This window comes from Ursus arctos, unplaced genomic scaffold, assembly GCF_023065955.2.
Source record: "Ursus arctos isolate Adak ecotype North America unplaced genomic scaffold, UrsArc2.0 scaffold_24, whole genome shotgun sequence".
NCBI lineage: Eukaryota > Metazoa > Chordata > Mammalia > Carnivora > Ursidae > Ursus > Ursus arctos.
The window spans coordinates 20,874,757-20,900,338 of record NW_026622919.1 but is presented as its reverse complement, the minus strand read 5'-3'; the positions used below and the strand labels follow the sequence as shown (position 1 = coordinate 20,900,338).

The window sequence follows — 25,582 nt, the reverse complement described above, 5'->3', positions numbered from 1 at the left end:
AGCAGACAGGATGTAGATCAAGTCTCTGTCTCAAGTACAGACAGGGCAGTCACAGGGGGTCTCTGTAGATACTTTCCTACTCTCTTACTTGGGGTTACCAGGAGGCGGAAGGTATGTCTTGGGGGGTGGTGATGGTGGTACTTGGGGGCAGCAGGGAAGAAGGGGGAGAGCATCCATTCATGCCAGAGCACTTTGAGAGAGGTGGGACAGGTGAAGGAATGAGGGAATGGCAGGGTATTACCGATGACTTAAATTTTGAGCAAGCAGATGAGAGAAGAACAGATGAGGGAGGCATCTGGAATCATTTATCCAGAGAAAATAAAAATATTTTCATAGGCTTCACTGACACATAAGAAGCGACATGTTCAACATCACATACAATTTCCAGCCTTTTGACTATACACACTACCTCCTCAAAGCTAAAGGAATTAACGATGGAAGGTGAAACTTAAGAGGCATATGAGGATATTCCTTCAGGGAGGAAAAGGAAGTAGAAGAGAAAGAGGGAGAACAGCCATGCAGGAGAAGTGCTCTGGCCTGTTCTTTCAGGGAGAGCCATCTAAGCATAGATCATCTTTCCATTTGGACCTGGGGCTCCACGAGGTCCCTGCAAGCCTCTTTCTCCAGGAAAACTGGGCCGCTTATTGAGCCTCTCTCTCCCTTTTGGCTCTGTCCTGGGAAGAGAGGAAGGACACAGGATGAGACAAATGATTCAGCCCCAGAGGAAGACCCCCAAAGGGAGAGAGATACCAGCAGAGGTGGGGTTAGAGGGTCAGCGATCCACAAGTGTTACTGAGTATGTATTATGTGCTAGCCGCAGACCACACAGGATGGGTGGACACTGTGTCTTACATGTGAGCACATTTATTGTAGGAAAAGGTGTAGGGAAGGATGGGGGAGGGGTTGCTAAAGAGAAGGAGGGAGTGAAGACATAAAGGGAAGAAGAGGAAAGAAAGGCACAATTGTTGATGTCTAGTAACTCACATTCTAGTTATAACAATAAGACAACTGGCAAAAAAGCTCAGTGACAAGTGAACAGTCCCTGGAAAGAAGTTAAAAAGAGTGTTGATGGAGGTTACAGGAGGGCCTGGAATAGAGGAGCTGGGCTAGGGTGGGTATCTTCTTCTTCGGGAGAGGGGATTCTAAGGTGGGTGAATTTTAATTTTTTTTTTTTTTTTAAGTAGGCTCCACACCCAATGTGGGGCTTGAACTCACGACCCTGAGATCAAGAGTCACATGCTCTACCAACTGAGCCAACCAGGTGCCCCTAGGGTGGACCGTCTTCTCACCTGTGGACCAGGCTGGCTTGGAGGAGACTGTTGTTGGTTTTTTTTTTTTTTTTTTTTTTTTTTTAAAGAGAGAGAGAGAGAATGAGAGAGCCTGTGTGCACATGCACGTGCGAGGTGGGGCAGGCTCTACTCCTAGTGAGAAGCCTGATGCGGGGCTCAATCTCACCACCCTGAGATCATGACCGAAGCTAAAATCAAGAGTCAGATGCCTAACTGATTGAATTACCTAGGTGCCCCCTGGAGGATACTCTTGCCCAGGGGACCCCACTGGTCCCTGAGCTCCATGGGAGCCCATCTGGGCCTGGCAGTGAAAAGCCAGGGTAGCCCCAGCTCCAGGAAGGCCTGGTATCCCCAGGGTTCCTGGGAGCCCATCAGTCCCAGGCCCTAAGTATCCAGGGTGGTCCTGGGAGTCTTCATGGCTAGGGTAGCCCTGAGGTCCTGGGGATTCTGGAAACCCTTGGCAACCAGGGGGACCAGGAGGTCCAATTCCATCCTGCACCTGGAAGGAAAGGCAGGAGGGGTGGAGGTGAACCACAGAGCTGGCAGTGTGTGTTTCGGGGCTGGGGGACTCTTGTAGGGAAAGGCAATGGGGCCAAGCCAGAAGCTGTGATGGGAGTAGAATGTGTGTGTGGGAAAGTGCCCACGGCCCTGAGATTACTTAGGGAAATTCGAAATATCCTGGAGGTGGGACATTAATTGAGTCATCCATAGTTCTGGGTTCAAGGCCCTATTATAGTACTTGGGCACACTTACAGAGATTGTCTCAGGAGGAATCTGGCTTCTCAGTTTGAGATTCCTGTTGCCAACTTTACCCTACGCGATTCAAAGGACGCTTAACCAACCTTCTACCCAAAGAACACTATCATTTCTCATCCACCCACCACTTACCCATTACCCACTCCACCCACCTACCATCCAGCCAGCCCCATCCGCCACTTACCCTCCCACCCACTCACCATCTACCCATTTTTCCACACCCACCATCTACTTACCACTCACCTCCCACCACTCACACATCATCTACCCCTTACCTCTGGTCTGACTTCTGCCTTCAAAGGTGAGGCTGATCTGGGGCTACAGGGTGTGCTGAGAGGCCAGGGATTGCTGGGGGCCCAGGAGGATTAGGGGACTCTGGGCTCCCCATAGGCCCCCTCTCACCAGCAAAGCCAGGAGTCCAGTCCTGGGGTACTCCTCTCCCCTTGCTCTCCCTGTTGGGTCAGAAGGGCACGTAGTAGAGATAGAAATGGGGATGGGAGAGTGAGTTTTCTCTCTCACTCCAGCTCCTCAATCTTCCTTCTGTTCCTCTATCCCAACCCCACTGCCATCCCAGAAGGTCCCAAAGTTCCTGAAATTCCCACCCAGACAGGAACTTACCTGACATTCAGGGGGACCAACAGGATGGACACACCTAGAAGATGTGACAGGAGCAGGGTTGGATCTCCTTGGAAGAGAGGAGATTAAAACTGGCTCTTAGATTACCAAGTTCAACCTCCTCATTGTACAGATGGGGAAACTGAGGCCCAGAGAGAGATATAACTGCAAGTGACAGCAATGAGACAGCAAGCTGGCCTGGAGGATGGGGGTGAGAAAGCCAGTATGTCTCCTAATATGGTGGGGAATGGGGTCACCTGGACCTGTCACTTAAAAAAAAATTTTTTTTTTTATTTATTCATTTGAGAAAGAAAGAGCACGGGAGAGAGAGAGAGCAAGCATGGGGGGGCTGGTGAGGGGGTGAGGGTGAGAGGGAGAGGGAGAAGTAGATTCCCTGCTGAGCAGGGAGCCCAATGGAGCCGGATCCCAGGACCCCCAGGATCACGTCCTGAGCTGAACGCAGATGCTTAACTGACTGAGCCACCCAGGCATCCCTGGACCTGTCACTTTCTACCCAGTTCTGAAATTGGCAGAAATCCCAGAAAAGGTCCTTGGGAGGTGTGATGTTGTGATAAGAAATAGGTGTTTGGTCTTTCTTTGTTCTGGCACAGAGCTAAAACCCTTGGAATTTCCTAAGTGATCAGAGCCATAAAGGTGTCTTTTGTTATATTAATTAGGTGACTTTCTGAAAGCCCCTAGCTAACCTGAGGATGGGGGCTGGTTGCCAGGGAGCCACCCCTGTGATCAGAGAGTGGGAACTGTTCCCACCCCCTACATCTGAGGAGGGGAGAGGTGCTGGAGATTGAGTTCAATCACCAGTGGCCAATGATTTAATTAATCATGCCTCTGTCTCCATAAAGGGTGGGGTTCCTCCTCTCTTTCTGGGCCCCACCCTAATGTCTTCTATGATTCTGATACCAATTCTGATGTGTGGATTTTCCAACACCATCAAACAACTAGTTCTCTGAACCCTGTCCTTTGGGGTCCCTGCCCCATTCCTTGACGAGAGTCAGGGTGGGAGTATGGGGAGAGGACAGGCATTCCTAGGACCTATGTGCTTCCTTACCTCCGACTTGGGTTTGTGAACCCCCGGGGGTCTGATCTGAGAAAGAGTTTACCTGGAACTGCAGAGACCACCCCCCTTTCCAATCTAGCACCTTCTGAGAGCCCGTGGGTGCTGCTGGGAGAAGGCCCTGGCTGGATGTAGGCTCTGACACCCTATCCAGCTTGGCCGCTACTGCTTCATTCCTTCATCTGAAGAATGAATGAGTGAGTGAATGAATGAATGAATGAATGAATGAAGAGGGGGAGTCTGGACTGGGATCTTTGGTTTCATATCTATCTATAAATCTCTCCCATCTCTCCAAGTTCTTCATTTCATCACATCTATTCATCTTTCTCTGCCTTCCATCTCTGTGTCCTACTCCTTATTCAGTCCCTTCCTCTCTTGGCCTTCCCCTTGTTAGTACCCTCTCCCCTTCTTTCTATCCTTCCACCTCAAAGCATCATAGACTCTTAGAATCCAAAAAGGTCACAGTGACGACACCACTCGTTGGTAACCTGCTTTCAGGTACGTACGTCCCTCACTTACATAGGTAGTCTCGCCTGATCCTCCTTAACAGACTTTTGGAGTGAAGTAGGGCCTGACACCCCTATTTTATAGATGAAGAAATTGAGAATCATCATGGTGAAGAGACCAGCCCACGGTACATGGCTAATCAGGACGGAGCCGGGATTTGAACCCCTGGCTTTGACTGCAAGATTAGAGCTCTCTGCCTCCAACCTGGGGGCAAAATTCTCCATGGCAGGCTGTCTGCCTTTCCCCTGGCTGGGGGCCCAACTTCTCCTGCTTTTTAGATCATTAAGACTGGGTGGGGGTGAGGAAAAGACTGCACACATCTTGAGGATTACTGGCTCCAAACATCAAGTCTCTGGAAACAGAGAGGACTGAGGGTGTGAGGGTGGGAGGAATCCAGGTTTCAGGAGAAGAGAAGGTGGGGGCTATGTGAATTCGGGACTCCAGGCAGGATGGCCCTTCTTTTTGGGCCCACTCAGCCTTGTCCCTTTGCCCTCAAGTTCTCTCCAGCTCTCACCAGCCATCTTTAGGACTATCCCTACGTCTCTCAGGACAAGGGAAATCAAAGACGGCAACAGAAGAGGTCCCTGGCATGGAAGGCCTGGTGGGCCATGTGGCTTTTCTCTGAGACCCTCTCTTCCCACAGCTGGGGCTATATCCCCAGCACCCCAACTAAGGGTACCAGAATTATCAGATTGGTGCTAGAGCTGGGCAGGCAGGGAAGGCAGAATAGCTTCTGGGCACACAGAAGCCTGACAACTGGGGTGAGGAAGACAAGAGCTGCAGGAGCAAGAGGTGCTATTTGGGGTTGAGCAAAACTCTTCAAGTCTGTGGTGCCTCTGAAAGTGGTGTGGGGTGCCAGTTGGACTCCATCATCACACGAATGGGTTTAAATCACATGTAGCTGCATGTGACCTTAAGCCAGTCTTTTTACTACCTGGAACACCAGCTGTACAATGGGTTTATAGGGTTACCATGGTGATAATAATAATAATGGCTGGCATGGAGCCTTACTGTGTGGCAGGCCCTGTGCTAAGTGCCTCTCTGCGTTGTTTCTGTAAGTTCTCATACAGCCCATCAGGATGGGCTGCCATTAGCCCTCCTTTACAACTGAGGGTATTTAAGGATAAGAGGGAGGATGTCACTTGGCCAAAGTCATAGAGCTAGTAAATGGCAAATCCAGGTTTTAGTGCAGGCATTTTGGCTCCAGGCTCTTAACTCACTCACTTGGCTGGTCATGGCTAATGACCAATGCTCCCCAGGGCACTTACTATGTAGCAGGCACCATTGTAAGTGTTTTACACAGATTTATTCACTTAATCATTATAGCCACTCTATATAATAGTCACTTACTGTGAAAGACGAGGACACTGAGGCATTGAGAGGTGTGCTAACTTACTCTAAGCCTACTGCCAAGAGTCCAGTCAAGGCAGCCTACTTGAGAGCCAGCATTTTTTAAAAAAATAAAAAGTTTTTTCTTAAAAAAATTAAAGTAAAGGGCGCCTTGGTGGCTCAATTGGTTAAGCGTCTGCCTTCGGCTCAGGTCATCTCTGGGGTCCTGGGATCGAGCCCTACGCCCCACCCCACATTGGGCTCCCTGCTCAGTGGGGAGCCTGCTTCTCTCTCTCCCTCTGTCGCTCCCCCTGCTCCTCCTCTTGTCACACTCTCTCTCTCAAATAAATAAATAAATAAAATCTTTAAAAAAATTATAGTAAGAAAATGAAAGTACATACAGAATGGTGCAGAAATAAGAAATGTTCAGTTCAACGAATGTTCATATGGTGAATACACTATGTAACTAAATAATAAACATCACCTGTACCCCATGAGGCCCTTTCTAGTAACGACTTCCACCATTCTCCCCAACGGGAACCCCTATCCTGATTTCTAAACCATAGATTAGTTTTGCCTGTTTTTGAATTCTATAGAAATAGAATCCTACAGCAGTAAACTTTTGCTCAGTTTGTGATTCCTCTATGGTGTTGGTATGGCAGTCTTGTATTCAACTATAGATTTACTCATTCTACTATTTTTTTTTTAAAGATTTTATTTATTTATTCGACAGAGATAGAGACAGCCAGTGAGAGAGGGAACACAAGCAGGGGGAGTGGGAGAGGAAGAAGCAGGCTCCTAGCGGAGGAGCCTGATGTGGGGCTCGATCCCATAACGCCGGGATCACGCCCTGAGCCGAAGGCAGACGCTCAACGACTGTGCCACCCAGGCGCCCCTACTCATTCTACTATTGATCCCAGTGTTTGGCTATCCTGAATAATGCTGCTATGATGTGTTTTGGAATACACACACACACACACACACACACACACATTTCTAGTGGGTATATATCTCAGGGTAGAATTATTGGTTGCTTCCAAACAATTGTACAATTTTTTTTCTTACTGGCATTATATGAGAGTCCCTTACTCCACACTTGGCACTGTCAGTATTTAAAATTTTTACCAATCTGGTGGATATAAAGTGGTATCTCAGTATGTTTTTCCATATCTATTTATTAAATGAGGTAAAAGCAAGCACTCTGTAAGCTTGTCATAACAACCGTATGAGTGCAGGTATCATTCCCATTTTGCAGATGAGGAATGGAGGCCACAGTTTCTTCTTTTCCCCTTCCTCTCTCGAGTCCACTCACCTTTCCTGGAGGCCCCTTCCCCGCTTCTCCCCAGTGGGATTGGGATGCCTGGTTATCATCAAGTTTGGGAGGCCCCTCAGGCCAGGATGTTCTCCTGGGGAAGGAAAAGAGGAAGGCTGGGGTGAAGTGGACAGGGGTGGGGAGGACAGAAAGGATGAGGCATAAAGAAGGGTGTGAGGAGATTCTGGCTCTTGGCGTGGGATGAGGGGGCCAGAAGAGAGGTCTGGGCATATAGAGAAGGCATGACTGGGGATATTTGTGAACTCCCAGTGCTGGGGTGGAAAGTGGAGGTTTGTAGCCAGGGAACAAGAACCCATGTTTATAGGGATGTTGGGGACTTCTCTGGATCCCAGAGCCTCTTTCTGGGGTTTTGCTAAGTCAGAGGAGTGTGTGAGATCTCTCTTTTGAGAGGTAACTCTGGGTTCAGCAGTCCCTTGGTAGAGTCTCTTTGGAGTTTTCTAAGAGGTAGGTAACACTCTGTTCCCCAGGGTTGGGGGAGTAAGAGACAGGGCCTAGAGACCCTCCAGAGAATGTGGGAGAAGGACACAGGGTCTACTCTGATTCTGGGCTTCTGACCTGTCAGGCCAAGAGGCACCCTGGCAAGCAGATACCCTGCACTTTGACTCAACAGCTGTCGGGAGAGGCAGGGCAAATAATTCCCCCTTTCTAACATCTGTCATTCTCCTCCCAGAGTCCCCTCTGTGTCTGTACTTTTGCAAGCGTCATCTGCATAGATTCTCCCAGGTTGGACCTCCTTCTCCCACTCCCACCTTCCTTGAGCCCTTAGTCCATGGCTCACTGGCAATGCTCTGGCAGCAGAAGCAGCATGGCGCAGGGCACTAAGTCTGTAGCACGTAGTAAATATATTTGGCTTAAGTCTTGGCTCTATTAATTACTAGCTGTGTGCCCTTGAGTGAACTTCATCACCTTTCCGGGCAGTGACAGAGCTCTCAAAGGACCCAACATCATTCACTTGGCTTGTTTCCTACACAGGTTTTGGCTAATGAGAAAATGATTCCACGGGTGCCAGTTGGCTTGGAAATAGTGCAAACTCTGCAGTGTTGGGAGCCATGCTGGCATAGGGCCTAAGACCGTGCAAAAAGACTCCAGAGGTTCTAGATTCCTAGACTGCCGAAGCTGGAAGGGGCTTCACAATTCGATGAGTTCCCCTCCCCTATTTTACAGATGAAAAACTGAAGCTGAGAAAGGGGAAGTGGCCAAAAGCTGACAAGTAGCGGAGCTGGTCGGACTAGAGATATAAAACTGAATCCCGGCCAGTTCAACCGCAGATGGGCTCTCCTCTCCCCTCTGCATCCTCTGTCTGGGTGTTTATTTCTGGAGCCACATGTCCTGAGGGAAGGACCCAGGCTCTAGCCTCTGAACCAGACTTCCCTCTGCACCGTGGGTTCTCTGTGGAGATCCTAGCTCTCTTGATCTGTTCTCTCCAAGTACGGGGCCCTGGTGCCATTGAGGCAGCTGTACTGTTGTGCCACTGCTCAGCCCACACCTGGAGTGACTGTGGAGAATGCCCTCCCTGGGGTCTGGACATCAGCAGACATGGAGGGGAGTTGAGCCCCCTACTCAGTGTGGGCACAGTGGGAAGTCCAGGGCAGCCAAGGAGGGGCTGGGAAGCCAAAGTTATGGGGAGGCCTGAGGCCTATTTCCATGCCACTGCCTCCTCCACTCTGTCCCCCTACAGCCACCTTGCACTCTGTACCATAGTCTTTTGCCCTTGGCATGTGTTTAGAATACTTCTGACAGCTATTTTGGAACACTGTAAAACATAAAAGTTTATCATATAAACTCTGGAGCCATACTGCCTGGGTTCGGACCCCTGTTCTCCTTACTTGTTGCGTGACTTAAGTGAGTAAGTTACATACCTTTCTGTGCCTTAGTTTTCCTATCTTAAAGGGGATAATGATAGCCCCTACTTCATGAGATCGCAGTGAAGGGCACGGGTGAAGCACTTAGAACCACGTCCAGCACATGGCCCGCGCTCAGCACGTGTTGACTGCATTATTATATACCCTTGTCTACTCTGTAGGGCAAGCCCATGAGACTGGGGGTTCTCTGAGGGCAGGACTGTCAATTCTCTAAGAAGCCCAACCTGAACCCTAGTAGAGGTTTGAAACTGAACCAACAAGGGAGCGAATTAGACTCTAAGCAACAAGCCAACAAGGTTGTGGGCTGGCAGAAGTGGGCAGGGAGTGGGGATTTTTCTCCTTTCTCTGTCAGGAGCACCTTCCTGGCACCCTGGGTGCCCAGGAAGCTTAGGGACAGACAAGGATGTGAGAGGGAGGCAGAGGTTCTTTTTCTTTTTTCTTTTCTTTTTTTTTTTAATTTATTTTATTTTTCAATAATCCAGTGTGGGGCTGGAACTCACAACCCCGAGATCAAGAATCACATGCTCTTCCAGATGAGCCAGGCTGGTGCCCCACAGAGGTTCCTTTTCTGGTAGAGTCCTGGGTTGGAAAAGATGACAGGGAAGGAGGGCCACGTTTCTGCCTCTGGGGGCTCCAGGAGGTGCTCTCAGTCCTCAAGGAGGCAACAGTCAGGTGGAGAAAACCAATGAGCAGCATGTGTACCCTATTTCTTGGGTTCCAGAACCCTTTCTTATCCATCATCTCATTTTCTCTTGCAATCATCCTGTGGGCTAAGCCCAACTATCTCTCTCTTGCTCTTTCTTTTTTTTATTTTTTTGTTTTTATTATGTTTTTAGGGTTAATTTTTTTTAGTTGTATCTTTGTTTCAAGAGCATGCAAAAACCACTGGAGAACTGAATTCAGAATTTTGGTGGTTTTTTTTTTTTTTTTTCTTTTTAAAATAGAGGATGAAATGACCCTTCAAGACATTAGGTGGGTATCCAAGGTCACACAGGTCTTAAGCGGCTGTGCTGTAACTTGAAGTCAGGTCCTCTGACTCCAAATCCTGCACCCTTTAGGTAGTCTCTCCTGAACACCAGCAAGCCTGGGGGGGTGGGGGGGACACTAAACCCAGTCCTCTGAGAGCCTCCAGTCTGCTGGGGGGAACACAAGTCCTGCCACCGGGGGAGAATTACAGTTTCCAGCAGGGTGGGATAGGAAGGAGCAAACACTATGTGCCCATTGTAGGCTGGGCAATTTGCACAAGCCACTCTTTTTCTCTCTCCCCTCCTCGCCCTTCTTTCTTTCTTATCACCAAGCCCCATTTTCCAGGTAAGGGCAGTGAAGCTCAGAGTAACTTGTTTCAGTTTCCCCAGTGAGTCTAGTGGCAAAGCTGGGATTGGAATCCAGGTCAGCCTGATGCTAATATCTGTGCTTTTTCCTCTACATTGGAAGATGGTTGGCTCACAAGTCACCTTCTCCATGAAGTCTTTCCATGCCTTGGATGTAGAACTGACCGCTTGTGCATCTGGGTCCCTGTGGTACCCCATATGGATGTCTCCCAGGGCACCTGCACAATTCTTAGGCTCCTTTTATTTATACGCCTGTCTCCCCTCTACTAGGCAGTGAGCTCCTTGAGGACAGAGTGATCTTGGCCATCTCTGTGTCCTCAGTATGTGGCACAAAGCCTGCAAATAATCAGCGTCCAGTAAATATGTGTTGCATGAATGATGGGGAGGTGCTTGGGGATGGCCTACTTATGTCTATTTTCCTCCTTCCTTGGAACTAGCCCAGACAGTGATATTGGGGGGGGGGGCACCAGCAGATGGATGGGGGATGCTGGGGTAGAAGTCTGGGCACCTGTCTCACCTGGAGGCCTTTCTGGATTTCCCACACTCACCTGCACTCATGCTTCACCTCCAGGTACTTCTTTGCTTTCAGCCCAGCCTCTCCTGCACTCCTTCCTCCATGTTCCAGCACCTTTAGCTCTCCCAGGTTTGCTGTCTATGGGGCAAGTCTGGCATTGGTATCAGAACCATCCTTTCTGGTCCCATTTTACTCTCATAAGAGCTTTAAGAGTCAGGATAGGTGGAAATGACCTACCGCTATTTTATCGTTAGGGACATTCAATCTCCAAGGAGTGGTATCCATCTTTATACAGTAAGGTGGTGGCAGAACTGGGTTCAAGATGATGGAGGGGGATATGGCTGGGGGAAGTATCCTGAATGAGGGACAGGCTGGGCTTCCCTCAGGCACGTGAGGAAGAGAATCCCAGCATCTGAGCCCCACCAGAACTCTCCAGACCTTCTGCAGTCTTGATGATTGCCAGTAGGTGCCGTCAGTTTGCAACTTTTTGGTTCTGTCCCTACAAGTTCAGCTTCCAGCCCCTCTCTTCCTCCTATCACCTGGACAGTCTACACTTGGAGAAAGTAGGAGAGGGCCTAATTGCTGTGAGACTGCTGCCCTGGGAGAGGAAGCAGGAAGCAGGAAAACGGTCTCTGATCTGCACTCTGGCTTGGCTGCCTTGCTGCTTTCTAGGCTAAGCCAAGCCAAGCCAAGCCAAAATAAATAAAATAAAATAAAATAAAATAAAATAAAATAAAATAAAATAAAATAAAATAAAATAAAAAAATCCACAGTGGGTCACTGATTGCGCCCTGACAGGCACTCTTACCCTGAAACCAGCTCCAGGACAGCAGAAGCCTTTGTGGGGGAGGATGGGTGAGTACCTGGGGCACCAGAGAGAGAACCTAGGAGACGGGTCTCCGCTCAAATGTTAATCTAGGGTCCCTCCGGATCCCAGGACTGAGGCAAGGGTGGGGGAAACAGGCACCAACAGGATCTCACAGAGGGCCTAGCTAGCCCCAAGCACTAGCCCAAATAGCAACGCTGGCTGAATTAGGAAAAGGCACCCCTACCTCGAAATGCTTGGCTGCCATCTGCTGGAAAACTGTCATAACAGCTACAGAAACCTACAATGACCACAAGAGAAATGGTGCCCCCTGGAGTTGTGCGATGCACAATTTGCACACTGCGAGTGGCAATCTCCCTAGCCAATCCTCCTCTGGGGAGGGAGTCGGGCAGTAGAAGCAAACATCCAGGCAGGAAGAAGAGGCTGGGCACCTCCTTCTCCAGGAGTTCGGTGGATTCAGTTCTCAGGAAGGCAGAGTGGACCAGGACCCAGATGAGCCCTGGCGAGATAGGGCGCGCGCGCGCAGGGAGGGGGAGAGGGTACTTGGAAGGGCGAGTGGGAAGAGAGCCTACTAACTTCGTAGGGCCATGAGGCCCTTCTGGGTCCCTCGTTGGGTGCTTACTTCCCTTTCCCCACTTCACCCGACTTGGTCTCCAGTGGTTGGGACTGGAAGCACTAGGGTGGGGTGGAAAGGACTCTGGCCCGGGAGACTGAATCCGCGGAGCCCGGAGTCCGGGCTAGGAGGTCGCGTTCTTCGGGGGTGGGGGGTGGGGCTGCAGCCGCCTTGGCGGGGTAGGGGAGGAATCCTCCAAGGTTGGGGGAGGGGGCCGAAGAGCAGACCCTTGGCGTCTCCTTTTCTTTCTCTCCCTTCCCAGGCTCCGGTTCAGAGGCGCTCTCGGCGCCTGCCACGGCTTCCAAACTGCTCCGCTTCCTTCTGCCGCAGAAAAGGACTTTCAGATGTTGTAGCGGCGGCGGCGGCGGCGGCAGCGGCGGCGGCGACTCAGGACAGCGCCCCCTCCCCCTAACGGCCGCCTCTCCCCCCGGCGCCCCCGCTCCCCCACCTCTGGGAAGGCGCTGGGGGTGTGGCCAGGGGCCGGTATAAAGTCCGGGGGAGCCGGTCCCGGGCAGCCGCTCAGCCCCCTGCCCCCCGCCGCCCGCCGCCTGGGCCGGGCCGAGGATGCGGCGCAGCGCCTCGGCGGCCAGGCTCGCTCCCCTCCAGCCCGCTTGCTAACTTCCCTGGCTCCGTCCCTGTCCGCCCGCGGGGCCGCCCCGTCTCCCCGCGCCCTCCGGGTCGGGTCCTCCAGGCGCTCCGGGCGCTCTGTCGCCGTGTGTCCCTGCTGCCAGTCTGCGCGCGCGTTCTCCCCTTCCGCGCCCCGCGCCCGCGCCCCGTCTTAGCTCGGTCATGCTGCCCCTCTGCCTCGTGGCCGCGCTGCTGCTGGCCGCCGGGCCCGGGCCGAGCCTGGGCGACGAAGCCATCCACTGCCCGCCCTGCTCCGAGGAGAAGCTGGCGCGCTGCCGCCCCCCCGTGGGCTGCGAGGAGCTGGTGCGGGAGCCGGGCTGCGGCTGTTGCGCCACTTGCGCCCTGGGCAAGGGGATGCCCTGTGGGGTGTATACCCCTCGCTGCGGCTCCGGCCTGCGCTGCTACCCGCCCCGGGGGGTGGAGAAGCCCCTGCACACGCTGATGCACGGGCAAGGCGTGTGCATGGAGCTGGCGGAGATCGAGGCCATCCAGGAAAGCCTGCAGCCCTCTGGTAAGGTGCCCCTGTCCTTGCATGCCCTACCCGGTGTTCTCCCCTCGTACAAGCCCCTTCCCCACTCAGGCTGGCCTGGAAAGCCCTTGAAAATCTCCTGCGAGTTAAGGAGGAGGCAGGTACCTGGCAGGGCTGGACTGGCATGGGACAGGCTCACCCAAGGAAACTGCTGTTGAGTCCCTAGCAGCCTGTTGCCACCAGCAAGGAGGACTGTCCCAGCCCACCATCTCAAACCTCCCAAGGGTGCCTATTTGGGAAGAGAGGTCTCAATGGTAGTCCTGGTTGCTGGTGCAAGAGTGGAACATAAGCTGACCTGGTCCAGCCAGCAGCCTGCAAGTGAGCGGCCTAGGGCCAGATAGCTAGAGGATGGGGATGGTGGTCGTGGTGGCTTTCCCTTCCTGATCCTGGAACTTCCCTCATCCTGGCCACGTGTGAATCCCCAGGGGTCTAAGAAGCCAGGGCTTGGCCTTTTGACATTGTGGTGGGGTGGAGTGGGACATGCAAATTAAAGGGGCTTTGGGGGTGAGGGGCCTCAGAGTTGCCCCTCACCCCCAAAGCCCCTGGGCAGCTCACCTTGCTGTTTGAGAGGTATTGGGAAGACAGAGGTCTCTCTGCCAGGCCTGAGCACCCCATCCTGCTCTGGTATACAGGCACCCGCTCCTCTCTCCCGGCAGGTGTCATCTGAGGTGGCAGAAGAGAAGTAAGTCTTGGCTCCCAGCCCAGAGCTGTAGAAACCTAACGGGTGTGGGATAGGGAGTAGAGAAAGGAGAGAGAGAGGGAAGGAGAGGGAGAGGGAGAGAGAGGGAGAGGGGGAGGTGGGAGAGAAAGAGGGGGAGAGAGGAAGAGGGAGAGGGAGAGGTTTAGAAGGCCCTTTGCCCTAAACTCATTCTTACACTTTCTCTTTTTCCATTTCTCAGTGAGCCTCTCAGTTTCTTCTTATAATCGTTCTCAGTCTTTCGTTCTTTCTTACTCTTTTGTTATTTCCTGCTGAGTCTCTCAATCTCTAGTTTCACCACCAACATTCCTGTGTTCTCTCTTCCTCAATGTCTTCTCCCTGTTATCAGTTTCTCTTTCTCTATCTTGTTTCCTTTCTGTTTTTGCTGTCCTGCTTCTCTCTCGTTCTCCTCAGCCCCTTTCTGTTGCTCTTTCTCTCCATGTCTCTGTTTCTCTTTCTCTTTGTTCCTGTCTTTCTCTGTTACTTTTGGAATCTCTCTCTCTGTCTGCTTTTCTGTATCTCTGCCTCTGTTTCTTGTTCCCTCTCTGACTCTGTTTTGCTCTCCCCGTGCCTCTGTCTGTGTCTGTCTCTTTTCCTGGTGCTTGAAGCTTCCATTGTTGCAGTCCGGATGCTGGGACTCTGGCCCCAAGCTTCCTGCCCTGGGTCCCAGACCGTTCCACTTCCTCAATCCTCTGCCGCTTGTTAGCGGAGGAAAGCAGGATGCAGGGAAAACAGGAAGGAGGTGGACCCCAGGGGTCTGGGCCTCAGGCCTCTCTGCCCTTCCTGTCCCTAGGCAGTGAGAGATGGGTCAGCAGAAAACATTCTAGGACAAATGCCAGCCTGGCACCCGGCACATCTGGGAAACGGGGGAGGCGGGGTTCCTGAGGGAGTAAGGCACTGATCCTGGGGCATGGAGGTCGGTGCCAGTGGGAGAGGAGGGGTATTGGTACCAGACCAGCTTGGGAGTGAGGGCTGAGCCCTTGGGGACCTCTTTCCCTTCATATCTCCATCCACCACTGGCCAGTGGGTATGTATCTGGCACCAGATTAGAATGGGTGCTAGCCTTCTCCTCTCTCACTGACTTGAACTCGGGGCAGAAGAGCCCTCAGAGGGTCTTGAGCACCCCTCCCTCCCTGACTGGGTAGGAGCACCCCATCCTGTAGTGGAGGAAAATCTAATCCCCTAGGGGCTTTGGGGGAAATGGTATGAAGTTTGTGATTGTCCTGTGGACATCATGCAAATTGGCCTTTATGTCCCCTTAGGATTAGGGGGTCCAGGTCTCTAACGTCCACCCCATCCCTCCTTGCCTGTCCTCTACCCATGCAGGGTATGCAAAGATCTGGAGAGGGAAAGGGCTAGCCTGGAGAACCCTGGGAAACTAGGTACCTACTAGGCAAGCTGTGTCTGTGCCTTCTCACCTCCTAGTCACCACAGAAGCATCCCCTGCGCCATGTGAAAGGTGCCCCCTAGAGTTGTGCGACAGCCCTGCAGGGTCGCTGGTGAGACAAGATGGCCAGAGCTCAGGCCTTATCCCCACTATTCTCTCTAGCCTTTCACTGTCAATAGGCCACTGTCCCTCCTAGGTCCCAAGGCTTGGACCCTCTTGCCTTGTGGATAGTTTGGCAGAGGGTATCAGGCTCCTCTTTCTGCCTTTTCGTCTTGGAGCTAAGCTTCAGCAGGTGACTGGGGGAGGACAACTACTTGGCATGCCCCTTCCCTTGGCCTGCTATGTCTAGCTGCCTACTCTTTGCCCCAGGAACGGATTTCCTCCTTCCATCTTAAGCGTCTGTCCCCTAACCTCCCCATAGCCCTCCTGTCCCAGCTTTCTGAGCCAGAAAAGGTTGTGGATTAACACTGCTCAGGCCCCCAGAGGTGGGGGTGGGGTGGGATGTGTGCGTCAGAAGTCCACAATGCTGCATCAGTGGACTGACCCTTGACTCATGGAATCTGGGGGAGTGGACAGCGGGAAGATCAGTGTTTGGACTGGGGCGCTCCTAAACTGTGCTCTTGGGTCTCTCTGGGACAGGGTTAGGGAACAGACAGACTGGGTTAATTTTTAGTCAACGCAGCAAATATTGTCCCCCTTACTTCAGTACTGGGAATCCAGTCATGTCATGGGAACAGGGCCTTCCCAGAAATTCTGTGCCTTGGGGGAGGTAGGGGGAGGAGGATGGCTGCTTAACATTTTTTCTTTAGTATTGGCAAAGCCAGAATTATTGGTGCCTCGGGTATCAGGAGTCTTTCCATTTAAAGACATAGGAGCTGCAGGGATAAGTCTGTCCTCCTTCCCCTCCACCCAGCCTACTACATTTCCTCATCTGTAAAATGAGATGACAACGGGACCTGCCTCACAGGCTTGGGGTGTCTGGCATGGAGTAAAAGCCCCATCGGTTAGAGCCATGATGAGGATGGTGACTGAGAAGAAGCTGAGAAGATTTCGGTTGAAGCTTAAATCCTCCTCTGATGCTGGGACTTTGAGGGACAGTAGGGCAACTGAGCAAAGTAGGGGGACATTCGGAGGAATTGAGAGGGGTAGGGAGGAACTTGGTGCTTTTTGCTGCTGTGAACATGGGAAGGACAGGCCAGCTTTCCTCCAGTCTGAGGTGGGCAGCGTGGCACAGCGGTGAGGAGGATGCCCCGTGAGCCAGACCTCGAAGAAAGGGCTGGGTGATCTTGGTTTCTCTAGACAGAGTCCAGAGGAAGAAAGAAAGGGCCTTTCTTGCAGGGAGGGGGAGTGAGCTGTAACTCTGTGTCTGTCTGGCTGGGCCCACCCACCTCACAGCCTCACCCTGGGTGTCTTGAAGGGGACCGGGGCTAGAGTTGAGGAGGGACTCATGGGGTTGAAATCAGGCTGCCAGAAAGAGGAAATCCTCCAGCTTTGACCATGAACTTTTCAGCCAATGGTGCGAAAGCCGTGAAGTCTTGTCTCTCTCTGGGCGCCTTACCCTCGGTGGCTAGAGCAAAGACCAAGGTTTGTGCTGTGGTTCCGCGTTGTTGGCCTAGCTCCAAGCAGGGCCTGGAGGAGATGACCCGGCCTTCCTTGGAGGTCCCATCCCCTAAATAAGCCTTTCGGAGATCAGAAAGTCAGATCTTTCAGGGGGCTAGGTCCGACTCTGGGGGGACCCACAGGGATTAGGGTCTTTCCAGAGGGCCTCACCTGGGTGAGCAGTACCAGGTGGATGGAATTCCTGAGTAAGCAGGGAAGTAGCGAGTATTTAGCTAGCTTTGGAGAGGGGAAGGTTAACATTTTTCAGAGGCCCAAGGCTATGACCCTCACCCTCCCAAACCCAGGGTCTAGGGGTGGAGCCTGGGGTGGATCCTCAGTCTGCCTGTTAAGCAAGGCTGGGCGAGGAAAAGTTACAGATTAAATGGAAAGTCAACAAGCCCTGGTGCAGGCGGAGTGCCCTGCCCCGGGTCTGTGTCTCTGCCCAGGGCAGGGTCACACTGTCCGAGTGCACATGGACGTGCATGTGTGGACCAGTGCGTGCCTGGACACGTGATTGTTTGTATATGTTTGTAGTTCTTGAGTCCTGGCCTGTTCTGTGTCTGTGTACATAGATATAGATATACTCCGTGTACCTGTGTCCCCATGAGAGTAGGTGAGCAGCTACTCTCCCTATCTGGTGCATTCTTCTCTAAGCTTAGGCATGAGGTAGGGACAGGCCGGGACCAGATCTGGAGAATGGCAGAGCAGCTGGAAGTTGGCATGCTTGGCGTTAATGAAGGATTGCTCTCCTCTGTGGGGTGCCCCTCTGCTGGGGTGAAGCAGTCTGGCCGAGGACAAGAAGGGTCCCAGTATGGCACTGATGAGTATCTGGGCTCAAGTATGTGTGTTTTGGAGGCTTGTAGGATTCTTCAGTTCTTCAAAAAATAAAAAAGGAAGCTTGCCTAGCAACAACACAAAAGTGGGGAAACCAAGGAGGGGGAGGCCAGGCACACTGACTGCTTAGCTTTCCGTAGGTAATCCCCTTAGTGTGACATGGGGCCTTACCCCCACAAGAGCATAAGCTATGCTTCCAGCCTTGCCCTATGGCCTTTGCGCTCCAGGTCAGTGAGCAGATCCAGTTGTCCTCTCTCTCTCTCTCTCTCTCTTTTTTTTTTTTTTTTAAGATTTTATTTATTTACTAGAGAGAGTGAGAGAGAGAGAGAGAGAGCGAGCAAGCACAATCAGGTAGAGGGGCAGAAGGAGAGAGAGAGAGAGAAAACCCAAGCAGACTATGTGCTGAGCGCAGAGCCCTACCCCTACTTGGGGCTTGATCTCAAAACCCCAAGATCACGACCTAAGCCAAAACCAAGAGCCAGATGCTCAATTGCTTAACCAACTGAGCCACCCAGACACCCCAAACAGTTGTCCTCCTTAATCATGCCTCCTAAGTTAAGGGATCAATAGTTCATATATATCCATTAATAAGCCCCCAAGTGTTAGTCATCTGTGAACTTCAATTCACAGAAACTCAATGTTGGGAAGCCTAGTTGCAGTTACATTTCTACTCCAGATCTCTCTAGGTTCTTGAGACCTTTACCATCCCGATGCCCTACACGTCCAGGATGGGAGGCTCTCTACCTCCATTTGTTATAAAACTCTTGCTTACTTCTCAAACCTGAGAACATTCTGCCTGCTTACCAAGAGGAACAAGCATCACCGTGCAAAGTAGTGATTCCCTTTATGGCCGTGAAAAGAAAGCAAACTCAAAGGAAAGACCAAAATCTTTCCCAGGTTCTAGGGGTGCCCTTCGAATTAGCATCATGGGCTGTGGCAAATGAGTCCTTTTGATCCTTTCCAGCCTTTTCCGGGTAAAATGGTGGCACTTTTGTTCATGTCTCAGCTCAGCCTCTGTTCTTTCAAGATTTGGCTCTAATTCTTTTAGGTCTTCCATTTCCTCTTCCTCTCCATTATCCACTTCCAGCCTACACCCCTGAAACACTGTGACCCCTTCCAGAAGTCTTATGCTTTTGTACAAGGTGGATGCAGGGGCAAGGATCACTGGCCAATCTGGGCCTTTTGGCCAGAAAGGTTCCTTGGGAGGGTCTTCAGGGAAGAGCCTGGATCCCAGATCTTTTCTCTGGTTCTGACCTAGGGTTTGGGGTCCATCTTCTTACGGCCCCCTTGCCAATCCCGGTCTTCTGAAATTTACCCACATCTTTTGCTGCCTACATCACTGGGAGGTCTTGCTATAGTGGATTCTCCTTGGTCGGCTTAAGAACTTGATGTTTTCTCTGAGACTGGAGTTCCCTCCAGACTATGCTTTTGGATGTTAAATACGCAGAAAGATAGATTATTTCTATCTGCTCCATTTATTTATTTGTTTATATTTATTTATTTATTTATTTATTTATTTAAAGATTTTATTTATTTATTTATTTATTTTTTAAAATGATTTTTTATTATATTATGTTAGTCACCATACAGTACATCCCCGGTTTCCGATGTAAGGCTCGATGATTCATTAGTTGTGTATAACACCCAGTGCACCATGCAATACGTGCCCTCCTTACTACCCATCACCGGTCTATCCCATTCTCCCACCCCCCAAGATTTTATTTATTTGACAGAGAAAGAGACACAGTGAGAGAGGGGACACAAGCAGAGGGAGAGGGAGAAGCAGGCTTCCCGCTGAGCGGGGAGCCTGATGCAGGGGCTCGATCCCAGGACCCTGGGATCATGACCTGAGGCGAAGGCAGATGCTTAACGACTGAGCCACCCAGGCTCCCCTATCTGCTCCATTTATTCCTTACCTTTGATTCTTCTTTCTAAACCAGCCCTCCACCCATGACAAAACCTTCCCATCCTTGGTGACTCAATTTTATAAATAACCTTTGGTATGGAATCTTGACAAAGACTTTCTGAAAGTCTAGATTCCTCCTTGCCTGATTTCCCTGTATCTACTTGCTTCCCCCCACACTGCCAGAACTAGGAGAATAAAAAGAGAACTAACCCCCCAACTGACTTTGGCTAGACGGAAAAATACCATTTGACCCGGAGGCAGCTCCGGGACTGCTGCCACGCATGGAGGAAGCTGCTAACTCCTCAGGAAAAAAATCCTGACGCAAACCAGATGTGACCTTTTGTCTGGCTGCCAACATCTGGAATGCTGGCAGAGGCTTTGCATTCAGGCCGGCAGCGAGCTGCCAAGCCCAAGCATTTTAGAGGTGACTCCGATCTGCAGAGAGGTCCTGCAACCTCTTTCTCCAGCTCAGCCCTGTATTCTGGTTTTGGCTGCCTGGAGGTTGGAGTAGTGGTTACAATTCTGGGACTTCTGGATCGGGTCATTCTTGATAGAGTCTTCAGGAGATCCCAGGGAGAGGGTGCAGGTCCAGCCTCACCACCCCCATCTCCGCATCCCCAGTGCCCTGGCTCTGGGCAATAGACTTTGGATGGAGTCTAAAGTCCAAGGATGGGAGATGTTGGGGTCGGGGAACTGAAAGGAGGTGTGAGGGTGTTTTTGGTCCTGCAGCCACACAGTGTCACACACACGCACACACACACACACCCACATTTTCACATGTAGGCATACACACCCACTCCCGCTTCTTCTCTCCTGTTCAGCCAATGGGGAGAGCCTTTTGGGCCAGATTTCTTATCCCTCATGGACATTCTGATTTTGGCCATGGGGAAGAGGGGTAGCAGAGCCAACAGATCTGAGGATCCCCTGGTTGGCTCAGCCAGATGCTGAAAAGAGCAGGAAAGGAGACAGGAAGAGAGAGCAGACGGAATGGGGGATAGTAGGAGGAGTTGAATGGAGGAGGGTGTGAGATCTGGTGGGGAGGCCCCTGCCTGCCTTAGACCTCCCTGCAGGGCCCAGGGGACCCTCCTGCTGTCTGCGCAGCTGCAGCTGGTGACTCATCTGAGGGCTGGACTGGGTGGGGTGAGGGACAAGTCAAGGACTTTAAGAGGAATATTCTCCTGCGGGAATCCCAGGAGAGTGGGCAGGAGACAAGGGTGTTGCTTTCATCCCCCCCCCCCCCCCCAAGGTTCCCCATGCTTTCCCAGAGCCAGGCTGGAGAATCTCCAAGAAGAAAGCAAGGTGGGAGGCTGGGTTGGTGTGCTGCCCTGTCCTTTCCTGGTGCTGACCTTTCCCCATCTCGGCCTGACTGCAGACAAGGATGAGGGTGAGCACCCCAACAACAGCTTCAGTCCCTGCAGCGCCCACGACCGCAGGTGCCTGCAGAAGCACTTCGCCAAAATTCGAGACCGCAGCAGCAGCGGGGGCAAGATGAAGGTCATCGGGGTGCCCCGGGAGGAAGCTCGGCCCGTGGTGAGGACCTCTGACCTACAAATACTCATGTGCGCAGGCACACACACCACTGGCACCACCACTAGATCTGGACGATGTTCATTCGGCAAACGGTCGCTGGATGCCTGTTGTGTGCAAGAGGCACCTAGTATGCGTCATCAGGACCGAGAGAATCCTCATTCCTTTCCTTGAACCTCCTTTCCTCTCCATCAGTTATGTGTATATTGATGCAGTCGAAGCAGTTGTGAAGTACTGAACTACTTCTGTGCTGGTTTGTAAATAGTGGTCGCCCAAGCCTCCTGGTGTTTCTTAGCTCTTCTCTTGGATTCTCCATGCAGACTTTTTCAGTAACTAAGGGGTTAACACTAGCCACAGTAGGGGGCCTGGAGACCGTGCCCCAGGGTCTGGCTAATGTCCTTTCTGATGGATCTGTGCCTGGGTCCTACCAAGTTGTTAATTGTATGACATATGTAGGACATGTGTATGACATTGTATGACATCAGCTATCCCTCCTGCTTAGAAATCCGTCCCTTCCCAGCCACCTCCATAGGTTTCCACAACCCCTTCCCCACAAAGTCCCTTCCATTCACACCCTTCCTTTTTAGAACCTCTTTTGGCTCAGGATCCTCTCTTCAGTGTCCTTCTGCTCTGTCCACCAGGGTCCCCTGAACCCAGTGGGCCCTGCCCAGCCTCTGGGCCTTGAGCCTCCTTTCTGGGCCTTCAGTCCTGATCTCACCAACCCCCACCCCCCCCCCCCCCCCCCCGCCCCGGCCTTGGTCTTCCTATTTCTCTTCCTTCTGCTAAGCAGTTTCACTCTCCCTTCCTCCAGCCGCAGGGCTCCTGCCAGAGCGAGCTGCACCGGGCCCTGGAGCGGCTGGCCGCCTCACAGAGCCGCACCCACGAGGACCTCTACATCATCCCCATTCCCAACTGCGACCGCAATGGCAACTTCCACCCGAAGCAGGTGGGTCTTCATCCCTGCTGGCTCCGTCCTGGCCTCAGCTCGTGGGGCGTTCTTGGTCTCTCTACAAGATGGTTCGGGAAGGAGATCTCGGGAAGGGGGAGACCTCCCCACCCAAACCTAACCCCTTGGACCCTCCCCCAGCCTTAAAGCCTCAGCTTATTTTGCCCACCACACTCATTTTGGAGATGAGGAAACTGAGGCCCAAAGTCCCGGAGTGAGTTAATGGCAGACCAGCTGTCCTGCCTCTCCATCCAGGGCTCTTTCCATCACCTCTGGATTCACCATTTAGCACCCCTGCCAACCTCTACCTCCCAGCACTCTCTCATTCCCCATCTGCACTCCGTTCTATGAGTAGTTCTCTTTCGCCATAGACTGTCTTAGGTTTCATTTGGGGATGGAGGGGCTCAGTCATGAAGGGTTAAGGAGGAAACTCAGCCTGCCCCTTCCCCTAAGCTGAGTAACCAAACCACCTGGGGTACAGTCAGGATGGAGGTGAAGCCAGATCTAACAGCTGGGAATGGGAGCTTTGGATGGAAGCAGAGAATGGAGGGGGGCAGGAGAGAAAACATGAATGCGGGGACCTCCATACTCCCTCATGCCCTTGGAACATGGGTCCCTCTGATGAGCCCTCAAGAGGCAAGGATGTTCAGCAAGGTGGGCCTGCCTCAGCCCCATCTCTGACCCAGGAGAGGGGCGCTTACTCGGAAGGGTGACGTATCTGGGCAGAGCCTTGTGCTGGGTGTGGCCTGGGGAGTCCTGGCCTGGGTCTTTCTCCAGCTCTTTGTGGGCATAGACACATGCATTCTCCCACTCCATGTTCTACAGGGAGATCCACAAAGTGGGCTGCTACTCAGCCAATAGAGGCCTAGGTCGGAGGAGAAGGGCTGCTGCCGGGTCTGCAAATCCCAGGATGGCATGAGGAGGTTATGGGGTGGTGTGCAATGAGTGCAGGACCGGAAAGGGCCCCTCAAACTGGTACCAAACCTACTCACAAGCTTTATCCCAACACCAATTTTATCCTTGTCCCATTTTTTAGAAGATTTTATTTATTTATTTGAGAGAGAGAGAGAGAGTGCGAGCAAGCACAGGGGGAGGGGCAGAGAGACAGGGAGAGAGAGAGAATCTCAAGCAGGCTCCCTGCTCGGGGCTCCATCTCAAAACCCTGAGATCATGACCTGAGCCAAAACCAAGCGTTGGATGCTCAGCTGACTGAGCCACCCAGGTGTCCCATCCTTGTCTAATTTTTAAAAACTTTTTTCCCTCATTAAAAAAAGTTAATATTTATATTAATATAAATATATTTACATTAATATTAATATTTTCTAGAGCAGTTTTACGTTTACAGAAAAACTGAGCAGAAAGTACAGGGTTCCCATCTACTCCCTCACCCCCAGTTTCCCATTAACGTCTTGCTTTAGTGAGGTACATACGCTACCACAAATTGAGGGACTGATATTGGTCCATGGTTTACATTAGGGTTCACTCTTTGTGCTGTACAGTTCTGTGTGTTTTCTTCCCCCAATTTTTATCCCACTGAAACTTCTGACACTTGAGCCCTTTATCCCTAGACCAGTGTTGACCTCTGAGACAACCTTCGCTTCTTGGCCGAAGATCTCTCTACTCCATGAGCTCAGAGGGTCCGTGCTCATGAAAGAGCCTCTGCGCTCAGAGGCCATCTTGGATCAACTGTCTGACTTGGGCTGGGCTGGGATTGGGGCAGGCTGCCTGGGAACTGACCTCTCATACCCTTGTCTTGGCAGTGTCACCCGGCCTTAGATGGGCAGCGCGGCAAGTGCTGGTGTGTGGACCGGAAGACGGGAGTGAAGCTTCCGGGGGGCCTGGAGCCAAAAGGGGAGCTGGACTGCCACCAGTTGGCTGACAGCTTCCGCGAGTGAGGCCTGACAGGAGGCAGGGGGCTCCGTGCCCCCTGCCACCCCTATCCCCTAGAGGCTACAGAGCTGACCTGGAACCTGGGTCTGAGTCCTGGCTCTGCCTCTGGCCCAGAAGTTTCCCTTTCTGTGTGTGTGTGTGTGTGTGTGTGTGTGTGTGTGTGTGTGTGTGCATGGGTGTGCCCTTGGGGTGAGCCAAAGCCTAGGGGTGTCTTTGGGCTTAGATAGTCCGAGAGGTCTGAGAGTTGCAATGGGGAGCCCTGGTATGTCTCCAAATTGATCCTGGATTCATTCCTTCCTTCCTTCCTTCATTCATCCAGCCATCTAAAAACATTTATTGACAACAAACTACATGCCAGCTCTAGTTTTTTAGTCCTGGGTGCTCTTATTCTGACTTTGTCTGATTTGGGCATGTGGGGTCACTTCCTATTAGCTGAGCACAAGCTTGTGGGGGAAGAGAAATCCCATTTCCAGAATCAGAGAAGGAAAGTAGACATGTACGTTGACTTTTGTACCTTGTACCATTGTCCTTCCCCTCACTTTAGTCAGAGGACAGAGGCTGTAGGGAAAGTGTGGGGTGGTAGATGATTCAGTGGTCAGGAGTCCCAGACCCACTCTGAAAGCTCAAGCCTGCCAGGCTCCCCTTCTTCTCTTCCCCAGTCCCCTCCAAGGGGAAGGACCTATAGAGACAAGCTCACCTTTTGGTCTGGTGTGCCACCTGCTGGGTTGCCTGGCTGCCCAGACCCTGCTGTGAGGGAGGGAAGAAGGTCGGAAGAAGTCAGGCAAGACAGAGGGCTGAGGAGGTGGGGCCCATCTCTGAATAGTCAGGGTGGGAGGAAAGAATGCACAATGGGACTGCCTGTGCCTGATGGAACAGAGGACACACATGCTGGGGGGTGAAGGACTTGCCTGGCGTCCTGCTTCCTCCCGTGTTTGCAGTCACAGTCACAAAGTCGCCAGAATGACTCCATCCTTCCAGTGGCTCACTGCCTGTGGCTTTGGCTCCTTATATCTCCCTGCCCTCCAGGAATTTCTGGCTTGACTTGATGGAAGGAGACTTAGGGACCTACCAGTTGGCCATGATGTCTTGTCTTTTTTTTTTTTTTTTTTTAACAAAACAGAACAAAACAAAAGAAAAAAAATCTAGACAATTGTGTTTGGTTGATTTATTTATAATTAGAGACAAGGATGCACCAGGGGTGGGAAGGGGGGGTCATCGTGTGGTCCCCAGACCTGTCCTACATGGTAAGAAGACTGCAAAGGGTCAACCAATTCACCCTCCTCTTCCCTGTAGCCCCTCCCTAGGGAGTTTCCCTGTCCCCAAAGTCATGCTGTGGGTGTTCAGACTCCTGGGGGGCAAATAATGGCTTCCGAAGGAGGGCAAGCAAGGACAGACCTGCTGGGCCAGGGCTATTTCTGGGATCATGTGGTGTGTGAAGCTGCGGTATCTCCTAGGGCATCAGGCAGATTGGATTTGCCTCTGGATTTGATGTATTCATTTAGTGGGGAGGCACTTCCCTGAAGTTGGGGAAAGGGGGTAAACTCCAATACATTCCACAGCTCTGACTGCCTAGATTCCTTAATGGGGTAGTTG

General features: G+C 51.9%; 1 protein-coding gene, 1 long non-coding RNA gene and 1 other non-coding gene across 4 annotated transcripts; 1 reads left to right on the top strand and 2 right to left on the bottom strand.

Moving 5' to 3' along the window:
* Nucleotides 1–1,190: 1,190 nt before the first annotated feature.
* Nucleotides 1,191–1,263, bottom strand: TRNAK-CUU (transfer RNA lysine (anticodon CUU)). Its single transcript has one exon. It is a non-coding gene; the product is annotated as a tRNA-Lys (tRNA).
* Nucleotides 1,264–9,189: 7,926 nt separating this feature from the next.
* LOC123001791 (uncharacterized) lies at nucleotides 9,190–17,577 on the bottom strand. 2 transcript variants are annotated; one of them, XR_008961230.1, is made up of 5 exons: nucleotides 14,079–17,577; nucleotides 13,759–13,866; nucleotides 10,846–12,368; nucleotides 10,643–10,746; nucleotides 9,190–9,342 (listed from the first exon to the last, which is right to left on the bottom strand). It is a non-coding gene; the product is annotated as an uncharacterized LOC123001791 (long non-coding RNA). The 2 variants fall into 2 exon arrangements; XR_007191566.2 differs by having other exon boundaries at nucleotides 9,190–12,368.
* On the top strand, nucleotides 12,354–25,134 carry IGFBP4 (insulin like growth factor binding protein 4). Its single transcript, XM_026512891.4, has 4 exons — nucleotides 12,354–13,185; nucleotides 20,999–21,156; nucleotides 21,965–22,099; nucleotides 23,860–25,134. The coding sequence occupies exons 1-4, from the start codon at nucleotides 12,837–12,839 to the stop codon at nucleotides 23,992–23,994; spliced, it is 777 nt and encodes a 258-aa protein (XP_026368676.1). The 5' UTR covers nucleotides 12,354–12,836; the 3' UTR covers nucleotides 23,995–25,134.
* The last annotated feature ends 448 nt before the right edge of the window (nucleotides 25,135–25,582 follow it).